Source organism: Artemia franciscana, chromosome 1 (genome assembly GCF_032884065.1).
Source record: "Artemia franciscana chromosome 1, ASM3288406v1, whole genome shotgun sequence".
Lineage (NCBI taxonomy): Eukaryota > Metazoa > Arthropoda > Branchiopoda > Anostraca > Artemiidae > Artemia > Artemia franciscana.
The window spans coordinates 55,095,557-55,110,614 of NC_088863.1; the positions used below are offsets into that span (position 1 = coordinate 55,095,557).

The 15,058-nt window shown below is 35.2% G+C and overlaps 1 protein-coding gene across 7 annotated transcripts in view; it reads right to left on the minus strand.

The window, feature by feature from the left end:
• Nucleotides 1-15,058, minus strand: part of LOC136031439 (A disintegrin and metalloproteinase with thrombospondin motifs 9-like) — a 364,806-nt gene that overhangs the window by 224,073 nt on the left and 125,675 nt on the right. For all 7 annotated transcript variants that reach the window (XR_010618512.1, XM_065711064.1, XM_065711037.1 and 4 more), the window contains 2 exons: nucleotides 4,965-5,117; nucleotides 1,601-1,750 (listed from right to left, as the gene is read on the minus strand). Coding sequence is in view for 6 of the 7 variants with exons in the window: in XM_065711064.1 (XP_065567136.1) it covers nucleotides 1,601-1,750; nucleotides 4,965-5,117 (303 nt within the window). In the remaining variant the exon portion in view is untranslated. The remainder of the gene's footprint in view (nucleotides 1-1,600; nucleotides 1,751-4,964; nucleotides 5,118-15,058) is intronic.

Genomic DNA, 15,058 nt, shown 5'->3' on the forward strand with positions numbered 1-15,058 from the left:
TGTGTGTGTGTGTGTGTGTGTGTGTGTGTGTGTGTGTGTGTGTGTGTGTGTGTGTGTGTGTGTGTGTGTGTGTGTGTGTGTGTGTGTGTGTGTGTGTGTGTGTGTGTGTGTGTGTGTGTGTGTGTGTGTGTGTGTGTGTGTGTGTGTGTGTGTGTGTGTGTGTGTGTGTGTGTGTGTGTGTGTGTGTGTGTGTGTGTGTGTGTGTGTGTGTGTGTGTGTGTGTGTGTGTGTGTGTGTGTGTGTGTGTGTGTGTGTGTGTGTGTGTGTGTGTGTGTGTATGTGCATGAATGTGTGTGTGCGCATGTACGTATGTGTGTTTTGTATTCCAAAGCTGGGAAAGCCAAATACAAAACTAATACAAATAAGCAGAAACAAATAAATAAAAACTTCCTATATTTGAGCCTTTACAAACTTTCAAAATAAAATTTCTTATAGCAAATATATATCTAGGAGACACTGATTTAAGGAAAACAACATCAACAAAAATATAAAAGTAATCACAATAACAGTATATATAGTTTTAACTACTAGTTTATTTAAATAGATGCATTTTATGTGCATATATTAGAACATCTTCTGACTTGATACTTAAAAAATAAAAGTCAAAACAGACCCTGAATAAGAAAAGACTGAATAGAATTCAAGAATCACTATAAATAGACTTGTTCCCGATGTAGTTCCCTGGGTTTTGAAAATTTCATTAAGGTTTGTTCATGGTCTGAAATTTCAAGCAAATTTACACATAAAAAAAGAATCATTCGGGCTAAAAATTACAACCACACTTTCTTCCAAGTTTATTGTCCTTGAAAACGCTTCCCTTGTCCGCCTCCAGTCAAAATTTAATATCTATTTGATTTTCTGGTCCGATATTACCTCAAAATTTCAGCTACGTCCCTTAAGTCGGTAATTTATACCCAAAGACTTACCTGAGCCACTGCAGATACGCCCCATTGAAAGCCTGCATGCACAGTATGACTTTGTATTTAGTTCAACCTTCCTTCCATACAAAGTGGCATGGTCTAAAGAAAAACTAAATAATACATTGAAAACCATATTTGTCTTTACTTAGGCAGCGCTGCTACACTGCCTTGGATCTTTTAAATGGACAATTTATAGGTGTGGCCAATTCCATACATCTGTCTATATGCTACAGTTTTTTAGGTACGATCTAGTATCCCCTTCACCAGTTTAATCAAAATCTATTGTTTTGAGAGATTCTCTTACAGATATAATAGAACTAAAAAAGTAACTTTACATTAAGAAGGGTGACGAGAAGAAGAGCATCAACAGGTAAGACTTGAAGACTTGAGAAAACCTACTGATGAAACTTCACATCTCCCTCTAATTTCCCAGTTCTAAAAAGATTATCATTTTGCAATTTCCTCTAAAACTTAGAAAAGTCAACTAGGTCTTAGCAGAGTACAGCCAAGACAAATTTTTAACGAAACAAAGACCTATTTTAACTTGCTTTCCACATAAAAGTCATATTTGGCTACCATTTTTCTTTAAAATCCCCGATTTTCTTTTTGAGTCACCTCTCATGCTCATTTGCTCCGCAATATCCACCTCTTATTAGTGTGAAAATAGAAAAAGACCTTACTCTAAAAACTCCAGGAGGTAGTGCCGACTGCAAGAAGACCAGGACCACGGTTTTGTATTGTGATCCAGCATACGGGACATAACATTGTGGACGCCTGATTGGTCTGAATGAGGAAGACACTTCAAGTCATCATCATGGGGCATGTTCAACCTGAAAAAATCTCAAACCTGAGACGAGAAAGAGATTCAATTCAAAATGTAACCTTGAATATTTTACGGTTTTTCTAAAAGCAAGAATGGTAATTTTTGGAATCTAAAGAGTTCTGAATAAACCATCAAGAGTTAAAACAGACCAGGAAAAAAAAGAGTACAGACCCCCTAAGAAACATACGACTGTTTTAAAATAACTTATTTTGATTGTCATTTCAATTAATATCCTTTTTTACCTCTTTGGACCTGGATATCTACGTATTTACGTATTTTTCCCGTCAGTATGTTGTCCATTCTCTGTGGAGCCATTACCCCTTTTCAATGTTCAATTACGGTTTATGATTCAGTAGCCCATAAGCCATGCTCTAGTGCAAGTTAAATGAGCAACCCTAAAAATTATTAGCAATTTGATATTTTATTAATTTCCTTTCTAACAACCAAAAAGAACAAACAAAAATTTTTATTAATGCTGTAAGAAATAGCTAATAAAGAAGAACAATTGAGGATTACCCCAAACTTCAAGCTAATAATAAACCATGGTTGTATCCAAAAGGAAGGTTAGACGTTTGCACCTCCCCCTCTTGAATGTTTTCCCGACTCATATAACCGTAACAAAATGCATACAAAGAAATTGTGAAGCTTTTTTTTAAGTTTTTGTACCCCCTCCCCTTGAAAAAATCCTGGTTATGGCCCTGAATATTACAGTTTTAAAACTTTAAGTAAAACGATTATCATTAAGATAAAAGGAATCTTTACCTGTTCTGCTCTAACGTGACAGTCGTTATCAGCCCCTTCAATCACAGCAGTTCCTTAAAATGATTAAACTAGAATTACTAAAGATCCCTCCTTACCCCTCCTTATAAGCCCAGTTAGTTTATAACTCCAGTTTTCGTTGGAATTGTAAATCAATGAATGGTGTTGAAAGCTATTCAAGTCACTTCTGTTCCCCTGAGCAGTCCATCCTATAATATATCCTTAAAGATTAAAGTTGAATCTAAGTTTTTCCCATTTTTAAAATGAATCTGCGCAAAGAAAAGCATGTATTCGACTGAAAAACTTCCATCTCGTGTCTGATCATAAGATGTAAACCTTCCAAATATTATTGGATTTTCCTTCCAGTCAGTTCTTCACTTTCAGTTTACCTCCAACTATTTACTTCCAATCCGATCAACAGTACCGCTCACTAGTACCGTTGAATTGAATGTCCGCATATGGGCTTGCACTTGATCTCGACAAATCCAATGAAAAGACGTGTGCGAATCATGCAAAATATTCACTTAGAATTTTCAAATCTGGCGTGGCACGCTTTTAAAGGATATTAGAATTGGCAACAAGGACAACGGTCAGGGTTAAAAAAAAATTCAGTCACAAGCAAGTTTTGGGTATACCAGCAATAAATTCCACAATGAGGTTGATAGTTTCAAAACTGAGTAGGAGAAGGGAATTGTCATTGTGACTTTCCTGTTTAGTGAGAACCGGGCACTAGGCGGTTTTTAGGAAATAACTACACAATAGCATCTTACAGACACTTGTGCATTTACCTATTGCCAGTCATAGCCTTCCTTAAGGAGGATCAAATGACTTTAAGGAAAACAGGGAAGCCTGTGGTCTTAATAAACATGTTTTTAGCATGTAAATCCCAGAAGTCCAACGTCTTCTGGGGCGGAATGGTGGTGTTTAAGAAGCCAACACATAGAATCTGACTCTTGTTTTACTAATCACAAATATTACAACTTCAAAATCCTGCTCTAGCTGGGAAAGTATAAAAATATTCCAATAGGTCTTCCAAACGACAATTCCCTGAAATCTTTAAGCAGTAAATGGATATCAGAGTTAAACAGACAGAGAAAAAATTATAGTTTCCAACTTCAACTATCCGCTCTTGTGGGAAGGCTTTTTAAAGGTTCTTCTATTGTAAGCGGCAAGGGAAAACTTTATAGTTGCTAGGCAAATAACTTAAAAGACTTGTAAAACCAGTGTCACCAATCAACACCAAATTGTCACCTTTAGGTAGATTAAATAAAACACCAAGTTTTTTCAACTGAAAATAAGGAGCAAAATTTAAACTTAAAACAAACAGAAATTATTACGTGAGAGGATTGCCCCTCCTCAGCACCTCCCTCTTCACGCTAAAGTTTTTTGGTAATTTAAAAAAAAAAGTTACTTAATATTCTAACCTTTGTGTTGTCAGGAGTTGTTTTTAAAGAATCGGGATAAAATTTGTAATTAGCAAGATGTTGAGGAGGGACAACCCCTCTCGTATATGCAATAATTTCTCTTCGTTTTAAGTTTTCATGCTGCTCCTTGCTTTGAGTTGAAAAAAACTATTTTTTTCATCGTTTTTTAAATAACGCCAGGATTTGCGGCTCCACCTCCACGGAAAAATCCCCCTATCCACGAAAATATTCTCTTGACAATTCAATCCTGGCGAAAATTTACCCCGGACAATTACCCTTAACATCTCCAAGCGTAAAATTGAGTCGGTAAAGAGAAAGCAAGACATATAAAGAAATTTCGTATAGGAATTCTAGCAAATTTCCCCTAGTATAAAATTTCTCCTAAAAACTTCAACCCCTTGAAAACTTCTCTCTCTATAAAATATTACCCCTGTGAAAAATTCTCCCAGAGGGAAATTTGGCCTCCTCGCTCCACCTGAAAAATGTATGCATGCTTCCTTCTAACAAATACTATACGTAAACAATAGGCAAACCTTATAACTTAAAACCTTTCCCCAGGGACTCTGGGGGATCATGTTATCTCCAAAGACATAGTTATTGGGTCTTTCAACTATGTTGAACAAAATGGTTATCCCAAAATTTCGATCAACGAGCTTAGGAAAAAAGTGGCATGGGAGGGGTCCCAGTTGCCCTCCGATTTTTGATCTGATCACTTAATAAAGGCACTAGAACTTTACATTTTCGTTAAAATGAGCCTTCTCCCAACGTTTTAGGCTAACTGGGTCAATACGATCACCCCTGAAAAAAAAATTATGTTCTGTTTCTAAATGTAATGTTTGCTGCTTTTGTAACTGCATCCTAGGCTTTTAATTATATCGCATCACACTTTAATTAGGCAGCACAAAGGGCTGCCTAACTAATTTAATTATGCACTGCCTATGATAACAAAAACTATTCTTGTAGAAACATGATTATCAATTAACAAAACAAAGTAAGTGCTACGAAATCAATCACATTAGACAATCATCAAAAACTTACACATGCCCCAATTCGTGAGCTATTGTAAAAGCAGCAGATAGTCCATTATCTTGAACAATCGAGCATGAAGACATTCGATCACACATGGTCCCAAGTTCAGCAAGTCCTAATGTATCACATTTCTGGAGATCCGGGTTTCTGCAAATGTTTTCCCTGAAAAAGGAGGAATTTCACTGAAACAAATAGACCACTACCGACAGAGTGATCAGTGATACATTTCACCATGAACAGTTACTAAGCAATTCATTTAAATTATTTTCATGAACCATGTGCACTGAGCGGAAGGCCAGAAATCGTTATCACTATATTACATACCATATCACATACAGGAAAGGCAAACTGGCCTTTTCAGACACTTGGGTAGCCTATTTTCAAGTAAAGTTATTTCTGCATTTCAGAAGTCCATATTAGCTTCCGGTAAACACGTTAATAATTACCCAGTCCATAGATTCCAGCATATTCACCCTCATGTATGTATTTTAGATCATTTCACATGCACATTTTTTTTTCTCTGCTACTCTTCTTTCTGCTATCTCTACTACTGTACGATAAAACCCAAAATTAAAGAGACAATATCTGTTTAACGTATAAAATTATAACTGTGTGAAACTCAGTTATTATTAGGGCATATAATATTAATTTGCGCTTTAAAAAACACAGTACCAAAAATCAAAAACACATAAAGTCAAATGCTGAAAATTAAAAGTCAACACGAGAAGCTGGCATTACAACAGCAACAAGAAGCTGTAAACGAGAAATTTTGCAATAAAATCAATTGAAGAAAATTTTTTGATAATGTAAATTGTGCTTTTATGAGCATTCATAAAACACATTAATGGCTTTGGTTTTTGTACTGTTAAACAGCGAAATATTAGAAAAGACTGGTTTTAAGAAATGTCTATAAAACTGTCCCTTGTTGTCAAGTACCACCAGGAAGCTGAAAAGAAAACAGTGTAGTTGACCGATAGAACATAAATTAAGCCCTTTAGTTAATTGTATTACTCCACAGATTAGACATTCAAGATCAATAGTGTTCAACAGAGGCCCACTCCTCGCGAGATGTTACTATTTATACGTCTTATTTGTTGTTTTTTTTTACCCCACCGTATCCTATTATTTTTGTATAAGATCCGTCATTTGCCATTATTTTTCTTCTCCAAAAATTTTATCTGTTCCTTATAGTCACTATTATATATACTGTATTGTGTCACTGAACGATAATTCTAAAAGGAGGCTCTATGAGGCAATCTTTGTATGCCAGGGCAAGCTGACAAGATGAAATTAGCAGTCCTAAGAGATTTCAAAAAGGAGTACAGAGTAAAGCTTTGAATATATCAGGGTGGAGAAAAAGCTTAAGCCAAAGTGATTAATCCTGGTGAATTTGTGATGTGGTGAGCTACTATTAATAAATTGGGTCCGTATCAAAATATCTAGAGAAAATGATGAGTAGCCAAACCAGCCCTGGCAATGTCAAGCTCCGTAAGTAACCGAATTATTCTTCGAGATTTTTTTTTATCATCAGTTGAGGTTTTTAAGGTCCCCATAATTGTCCACATAATTGAAAGATAAATATTTTCTCTATTGCACCTTATTTTTAGAAATGTTTTTAAAACAACAATATTTTCAGCCAAACATAACTACAAAACGATGTTTTTCGAGTAATTTTCCTATGCAATAAATATATCTTGAAATTTGCTGTGCTTCTCCCATTGCTATGACTAGTATGAGATTTGAGAGCTTTTCATCACCATTTGAAATTACTTTGCTACAGAATTAAGAGGAGATTATTGAACTATATGCACATAGTGTGCAATATTTCTTTACATCTCTCATCGTTATGTGTAAGATAAGACATTGTCCCCTTGATAAGTATGGACTGAGTACTTTTCAGCATCCTTTGAAATTACTTGGCCACAAACTTACTTGGAGATAAAAGTATTAATTTCCCTACACTTACCAGCTAGAAAATTTCGCTAAGAAACTTTAGCAAAACAATTGCCAAAGAAATTAAATTGGCAATGAGTTTGCAAACTTCAACCAAAAGTAATTGCAAAATACGTTCGTTAATCTTGGCACATGGAAACAAAATGAAAACATGCCCTACTGTGCGACTGAAAAAGAATAGAGTTATCTTGTTAGTCTTAGAACCTAAATGAACACAAAAATTCGAAAGGGAGGAAGGTTCATTAGAGTTCAACAATTCGGCATCCTAGTGCTTCTACATCATAGGAAACCTTAGAGATAATAATCATCCAAAAACAGCGTAAAGTTCTCTGAAAAGTTACAAAATATCTGTCATTGAAGAAGCGCTTCTGAGACAGCTTTAACCGGTCATTTAGATTGTTAAATGTTTATAATTCTTGAAAAAATGGTTTTCTTATCGTGAACTAAACTATGTTGTAACTCAAGTAATTCCAGAAATCAACTGTTCATTGACCGAAGTAATTTTGTCTAATTCCTGTTTTACTGAGGACTCGTTCATTGTCAAAGGAATTTCTTGATTTTTCTCACTAAATTTCTCACTAATAAGCTTATTAAAACAAAATCCAGTTCTAGTTCAAATGCAACCCAAGACCCAGTAAAGCAAAGATTAAACCAAGAAAGAATTAATTCAAGTAGCCCTCTTTTGTTAGTAAAAATAGTTAAGATGATATACTGTAAACTTTAATGTAGAAAAAACCTTACTAACTAACCTACTGCATTCAAATTTTGAAATCATAGGGGGTTATTTAAGCATTACCATGAGTATAGTCTAAAATACTAGGGTGTCTAAAAAAATTTGTCCTGACAATAAAATGTACTGAAATATGATTTAGGCAGTATCACTAATGAGCATAGTGGGTATGAACAAAGTTTGTTTTGTGGCTGCTTCTGAAACAGTATAGCAGTAGCGATGTCAAACTAGAAAATTGGAAACGTTCGAAAATCAAGAAGAATCTAGTCAGAGGGTATTTTCTTCTTTCCATGAGCCGGTCAAACATAAAAGAGCAGAGGAACTTTACTAAATTTGCCATACCACGATTTGCTGCAGGCCAAGAGATGTATTTAGATAGATTGCCTCAACTTTGCAGGATGTTATTATCCTGTTATTAAATAAACAAAAACAAGTTTTTTAACTAAAAGTAAGGAGCGACATTAAAACTTAAAACGAACAGAAATTACTCCGTGTATGAAAGGGGCCGTTCCTTCCTCAACGCCCCGCTCTTTACGCTTAAGTTTTACTCTTTCTCTCAATTCTACTTTATAAAACAGTAAATAACTTTAGCGAAAAGAGCGGTACTTTGAGGAAGGAACAGCCCCTTTCATACACGGAGTAGTTTCTGTTCGTTTTAAGTTAAAATGTCGCTCCTTACTTTCAGGTAAAAAAAATTTTTTTTATTTAAAATCAGAACGTTTTTGAATTAATGCATGTTTGATTTTGACTCTCCGCAAATGAATAATTAAAACGAAATTTGTGTATTAATTTTTTTTGCTGAATGGCTTTCTCTTAATTTTGACCAGACAATTTTCAGAAAAAAGGTGGGAGAGGAAGTCCAGTTGCCCTCCAATTTGTCGGCTGCTTAAAAGGCAACAAGAATTTTTAATTTTTAACGAACGTTTTTATTAGTAAAAAAATATAAGTAACTTACAAATTAACTTACATAACAAACTTCTATATTCGTATGTTTTTATTATGTATATGAGCGCGTTTGCCCCCTCGTTAATACATCGCTCCTTACACTAAAGCTTTAATTTTGTCCCAATTCTCTAAGATTGAACCCTGGATCACAATGGCTGTAGAATAAATAGTTGAAATTACTAAAAATACTTTAGCGTAAAGAGCGAGGTATTTAGGAAGAAATGAACCCCACATATGCGTAATAATCTCTGTTCGTTTTAAGTCTTAATGCTGGTCCTTACTTTCAATGGAAAAAACTTTTTCATATTTATTTTTTCATTGTTTTTTTTTAATAATGCTGGAAAATCCTGCGCCCCCTTCATGGAATTTCTCTTATCCCATGACAAATTCCTCCAAGTGAAGATCTTTCCACGTAGTCCCCTCCCCTCAACCTCCCCCAACCAAAAAATCCCCCTGAAAAGGTCTGTACACTTCCAAATAACCATTACTGTATGTAAACGCTAGTCAAAGTTTGTAACTTGCAGCCCCTCTCCCGGGGACTTTGGGGGAGTAAGTCAGCCCCAAAGACATAGTTATTATGTTATTTCGACTGTGCTGAATTAAATGGTTATCTCAAATTTTGATCCGCTGACTTTGGGGAAAAAATGAGCGTGGGAGGGGGCCTAGGTGCCCTCCAATTTTTTGGTAACTTAAAAAGGGCACTAGAACTTTTAATTTCGGTTGCAATGGGCCCTGTCGCGACATTCTAGGACCACTTGGTCGATACGATCACCCCTGGGAAGAAAACAAAACAAACAAACAAATAAACACGTACCCATGATCGGTCTTCTGGCAAAAAAAAATACTAAGTTCCGCTTTTTGTAGATAAGACCTTGAAACTTCTACAGTAGGGTTTTCTGATACGCTGAATGCGATGGTGGGATCGTATGACTTTTAGAGGGTGTTTCCCCCTATTTTCCTAAACAAGGCAAATTTTCTCAGGCTCGTAACTTTTGATGAGTAAGACTAAATTTGATTAAACTTTTATATATAAAATCAGCATAAAAATTTGATTCTTTTGATGTATCTATTAGTATCAAAATTCCGTTTTTTAGAGATTCGTTTACTATTGAACCGGGTCGTTCCTTACTACAATTCGTTACCACGAACTGTTTGATTACAGGTGATCTGAGCTTTTTCTGATGATGAAAATTTTAACGCTTTGTGTTACAACAGAATTTATAAAAAAAGAAGAAAATGTATAAAAAATACAACATAAGCACAACAGCAAAAATAGAAGCTAAGCTAGCACCCATTCATTGACTACGAGAGCAAGCAAGATGGATCTAGGATTTCAAGAATCTTACTGAGCAGCTTTCAGCTGCAGCAAGGGATTCAGCCAAGTGGCATCCCGCTCCCTCTGTTTGGACCAAAGGGTATTTCCAAGAAAAAATTGGCAGTTCAAAGTACATAGACTAGATATTCTTAAGTTCAATTATGTAAGTTTGATAAATTTTCTCAGTATTTTGGAGTATTTTGGTAAGTGGGGTTACTTACTAGTCCACTTAATAATCTTCTTCGTGGCTTTGCCGAAAAACCCATCTTTTTCTAGTGAACATTTTTCAGAACTTACATCCAAGAAACCAAAAGTCGGCTTATGCAGTGTACGCAGCTTAAACGCTGCGTCTATCTAGCCCAGAAGAGCTTTAAAATATATAATTTTTTCATATAACTCGCGAAGTTATTCCAAGGGAAGAGTACCCAGTAGCGTCACAAGGTTTACATGAGACTATGCTTAAACTCTGCTGTCTCCAGGCATCCCATGTGCGACATTATCTTTAGGCATGTACAGGTGTCCAGTGATTCACCCCTCGAGTAATCCGTATCATAGTGAAAAGAAGCAAAGTTTTAAGTACACTTCAACATAAATTTAACAAGGCGGCGGAAGCTTTGGTACAAACGCCAAAACTAAAAAAAATCCGCTTGCTAATTTACAATACTATGTTAGTACATACAACGAGGCAACATCAAATGATGGAAGCAAAATAAACAAAAGGTGACCCAAAACACCAATTAAGCCTTCTATACATGGCTAGTCATGTGTAGGAGGAAGCTCAAACAGAAAAAAGAAACGTAGTTTAATGAGTAAAAGCACACACAAATTGGTCACATAATGAAGTGCCTTTTCATGGCAGTTTTATTGTTCTGTCTGCAAGGAAACCAGTCGTTTTTTTATTTATTTTCGGGGTCTTCTTTCTTTTCGTTTTTGTACTAATCTCTGCCTCTCACTAATTGGATGAATCATGTCACTGTTTTTTCTTTTCTTTTTTTAATTCCAAAACAGGTACAGATTACGAATGCTCATTTTTTTGTTATGCAAAATGAAATTAGTGTATAATCCATCTTCAGTTTTCTCCTCTCTCTTATACCCTGACTAAGTATTAGGAATAAGGACGAACGCAAGGTGGGATTTTGGGGTTCGCCCTACCTTCTCTCTAGATTTTAAATTTGTCTGAATCTGAATCTTAAAATTTACGGGTTTTATGTTTATTTTTTATATATTCTGAACAGGTATGAATAGTGTAGCCAACGGTGACCGGCGCTTATCCTCCCCCTCCGAAAATGGCCCCCAGAAAATACCCCCACGTGGAAAATAAATTTTTCCAAGTTTGCAAATTTTATTACTTTCCATAGTAATAGAGAGTTTTTTTTACTTTCCATAGGGGAAAGGAATTCCGATACTTGTGTATTATACGCCACTCACTCAAGTTTATGCTGTGTAACACTCGAGAACAAACCACTTTCTTTGTTAGTTTCTTTCAGCTTAGCATGATGCAAAACAAAGACAAGTGATGAAATAGATGGGAAATATATAATTTGGACTATATATTTGCACAATAGGCGGGGGGGGGAGTGTTTGCGCAGTTTGAAGTTCATTAAACCAAAAATGAGAAGAAATAACGTCAAATAATCTTCAAAGTAAAAACTATGGAGTCTAATACAAATCTAAAACGAAAATATATATAATATTTTTTTCTATGAAAAAGATTATGCCAATAAAAATCAATAGAAATTAATTTAAAAAACTTGTTTAGGAGAAAAATTTTTGGTTAGGTGGGTCTTTTGCATGGAAAAATAATTCAGCTGGGGATTTTTTTGGGGGTGGAGTTTCATGGAGGGGTCAGGTCTCCCGGCACCATTTGACAAACCATTAGAAATTAAAAAACATAATTAATTTTTCAGCTCTAAAAAAGGAGCGACTATAAAACATAGAGCGAACAGAAATCATTCCATACATGTGGGGGGATGGACGCCTCTTCAGTACCTTGCCCATTGCTTTTAAAGATTGACTTGCTGTTCCAAATCCTTATGGAACATTTAAAATGTGTTTTGTTTTCAGTAAAGTACAAATTATGTAGTGTGGGGGTTGTCGGCCCTACTCATGTTAATTGTTGCTTGTTTTGAGTTTGAATCGGATATTTATTGTAATTTCTCTTCGTTTTCGTGTCTAATTACTTTATTTATGGTGATTTGTGGTAGTTTTACGCTTGGAAAATCATTTGAATTTATTTCTACTCAATTGTGGCTTAACGTGACTCTTTACTATTCTTTGACAAACTTATTTTGCAGAATTTTTTTTAAATGGATTTCTGTTAATTTTTTATTGAGATAGTCTTTTTCGCAGTAGAAAAATATTTGTATATCTCTTTTTTTTGTTTTCTATTAGACTCCTTAGTTTTTTATTTGAACATTATTTGACTTTATTTCTGCTCAAATTTGGTTTAATGAGGCTCTTTAATTTTCTTTAAAAAACATGTTTCGTATGTTTCCCATTAAAAAAATAATCTCTATAAGTAATCAAATAAAAAAAACAAGTTTTTCAACTGAAATTAAGGAGCAGCCTCAAACATTAAAACGAAAAGAATTTATTACATAAGTGAAAGGGGTTGGCTCCTCCTCAAGGCATAGCTCTTTGCGCTAAAGATAGACAGATAGTGCGCTAAAGAAAGAAAGATAGCTCTTCCTGTTCTAATTAAACGGCCATTGTGTTTCAGGAATCACTCTTAAAAAATTAGGGGAAAAAGTCAAAACTTTAGTGTAAAGAACAAAGTCATGTGGAAGGGGCAACTCTTTTCATATACGTATTAATTTCTGTTCATTTTAAGTTTTGATGCTTCTCCATAGTTTCAGTTAAAAAAACACACTTGTTCTTTTAAATTTAATTTCTCGTCGTTTTCGAATAATACCGAGAAACTCAGCTCCCTCTCCATGAAAAACTCCGGTACTTATGTATTATACACCACTCCCTCAAGTTTACGATGTGTAAAACCCGAGAACAAACCGGTTTTTTCGTTAGTTTCTTCTTTACTTTAGAAACAAATTTGGGCTATATATTTACATATTAGGGGTGGGCGGAAGTATAGTGGGTCTGCATGCAAAATATATTAGGTGCAATTATCTACATATTTTGAAGTTACAATTGTTTTCCGACTTCAAACTGTCCAAATACTTTACCGCCCCCCTTATGTGCAAAAATATAGCATACATTATATATTTCCCATCTATTCTGTCGCGTGTCTATTTTGTCTAATGCTAAGCTGAAAGAAACCAACGAAGAAAGAGGTTTATTCTCGAGTGTTAGGCTACACAGCATAAACTTGAGTGAGTGGCGCATAATAGACAAGTATGAAAATTCCTTCTAGCTACGGAAATTAAAAAAACAAAACTCAAGTAAAATTCTCAAATTTGGAAGGCCTTATTTTCTACGGGGGGGGATTTTCCACGGGGGGGAGTATTTTTCAGAGGTGGTATTTTCTAGGGGAGTAATTTCCGCAGGGGGGTAGGTATTTTCCAGGAGTTAAATGCCGGAGGTAGGGTAAAGACCTAGAACCTAGTGGTACAATTGCACCATTTCGGTACATTTCGACTCTACTGGTACAATCTAGAAGAATCCTACAAAATTCGGTATATTTTGCAAAATATGGTACAATTTAGTATTTTTGTAGTCTACTGATATTAGCCGTGTCAATTCAGTCTAAAAGACGTGTCACTAAAGAATGACTTCATATGACCATAACTTACGATTTTCCCCAGGTTAGTTAGATTGTCTTTTTCTTTAATTTAATTCGAATTTTTTTTTTTTAATAGTTTAAAAAAGATAGCTTTTTGTTAACTAGGGAAGTTGCTGTGCTGGTCTACCAGTGGCAGATCCAGGCCCCCCCCTGAAATAGTAGTGGATTTGCCGTTGGGACCGCTTGCTCTGGTTTGGGACGAAAGTTTTTTTGTAATTGGTTTTTAATGGTTGAGTTTTAAATAAGTTTTTAACTATTAAGACTGTTTCCTTTGCAAACAAGTTTGGAACAAGGTTTCAGTTACTTTGTGCGGTCTCTGTCATATTTTGCCAATGATGCATACCGCCAAAAGTATTTAATTAAATTTAGGTTTATCAAGGGAGTTTGTCCGTATTACCACATAAGCCAACTGGGAGGTCAAAATCTTCATGTCCTAGTAACAAGAAGAATAAATTTAAAATCCTAACTTCTTTAGGCTGTCGAAATGATATTTCAGGATTTTGCTGTCAGAACAGGCTGAAAAGCATTTTCTTTTCCTGTCAACAATTTGTTTCAATTCTTACTATGGTACTGAGGCCAAGAAATTGATTTTATTACTTTTTGGCTGTCTGTTCTTTTCTTTTCTTTTTTTTTGGGGGGGGGGTACTTTTCTTGTGAAGCGGGGTGGTTCTTACAACATTTTTGTTTTTTAGGGGATTTGCATAATAGAAAATAAATGTATGAGAAGTGCAAACATGATAAATATTTAAATTTTTTATTTCGGTGAGCAAATAGTGTCAACTTTACTACCTATTTTCATCAAATTGAAGCTCTGACAGACCACCTCCTCTGTTCATCCTAAAGCGTTATAATAAAGGCTAAACTATTTAAACACTTTAATAATGGTTAGTATTTGCATACACCTAAAACTAAGTGTATGAGTCGAAATACTCCTTCAAATGTCGAAGTAATCATTCAAGAATAGATTTTCGAAAAACTCTTTATAAAAGAAACCACTTATCTAGCTGGTATAGATGGGTCTTTGAATTCTCAGCTTGAATCAATAGATCAAGTTTCAAATTTTTATTTTGTACCCAATAGACAAACCTGTTGTAGCACAGTGGATTGATGTTCTTCCTTGGGAATATGGGACCTAGGGTTCGGTCCCCGCCGCAGCAAGGTTGGGCGACAAGCTTGCTACTTGTCCCCGTAAAAAAACACCCAGCAACTGAAACGTCGATTCGACGCCTTATGCGCCAGCAATGGCTCTGGAGGATCTTTATCCTTTTATCCTTACCCAATAGACATATCTAGATTTAAATGTTTGAGTTGAATATCTGAAAATCTTAAGGTTAAAAAATAAATAAAAAAATCTACCACAGCTTGAAAGCCTGAGAATTTAAATTCTCACCTATCAATACATATCAAATATAAAAATAGCAAAC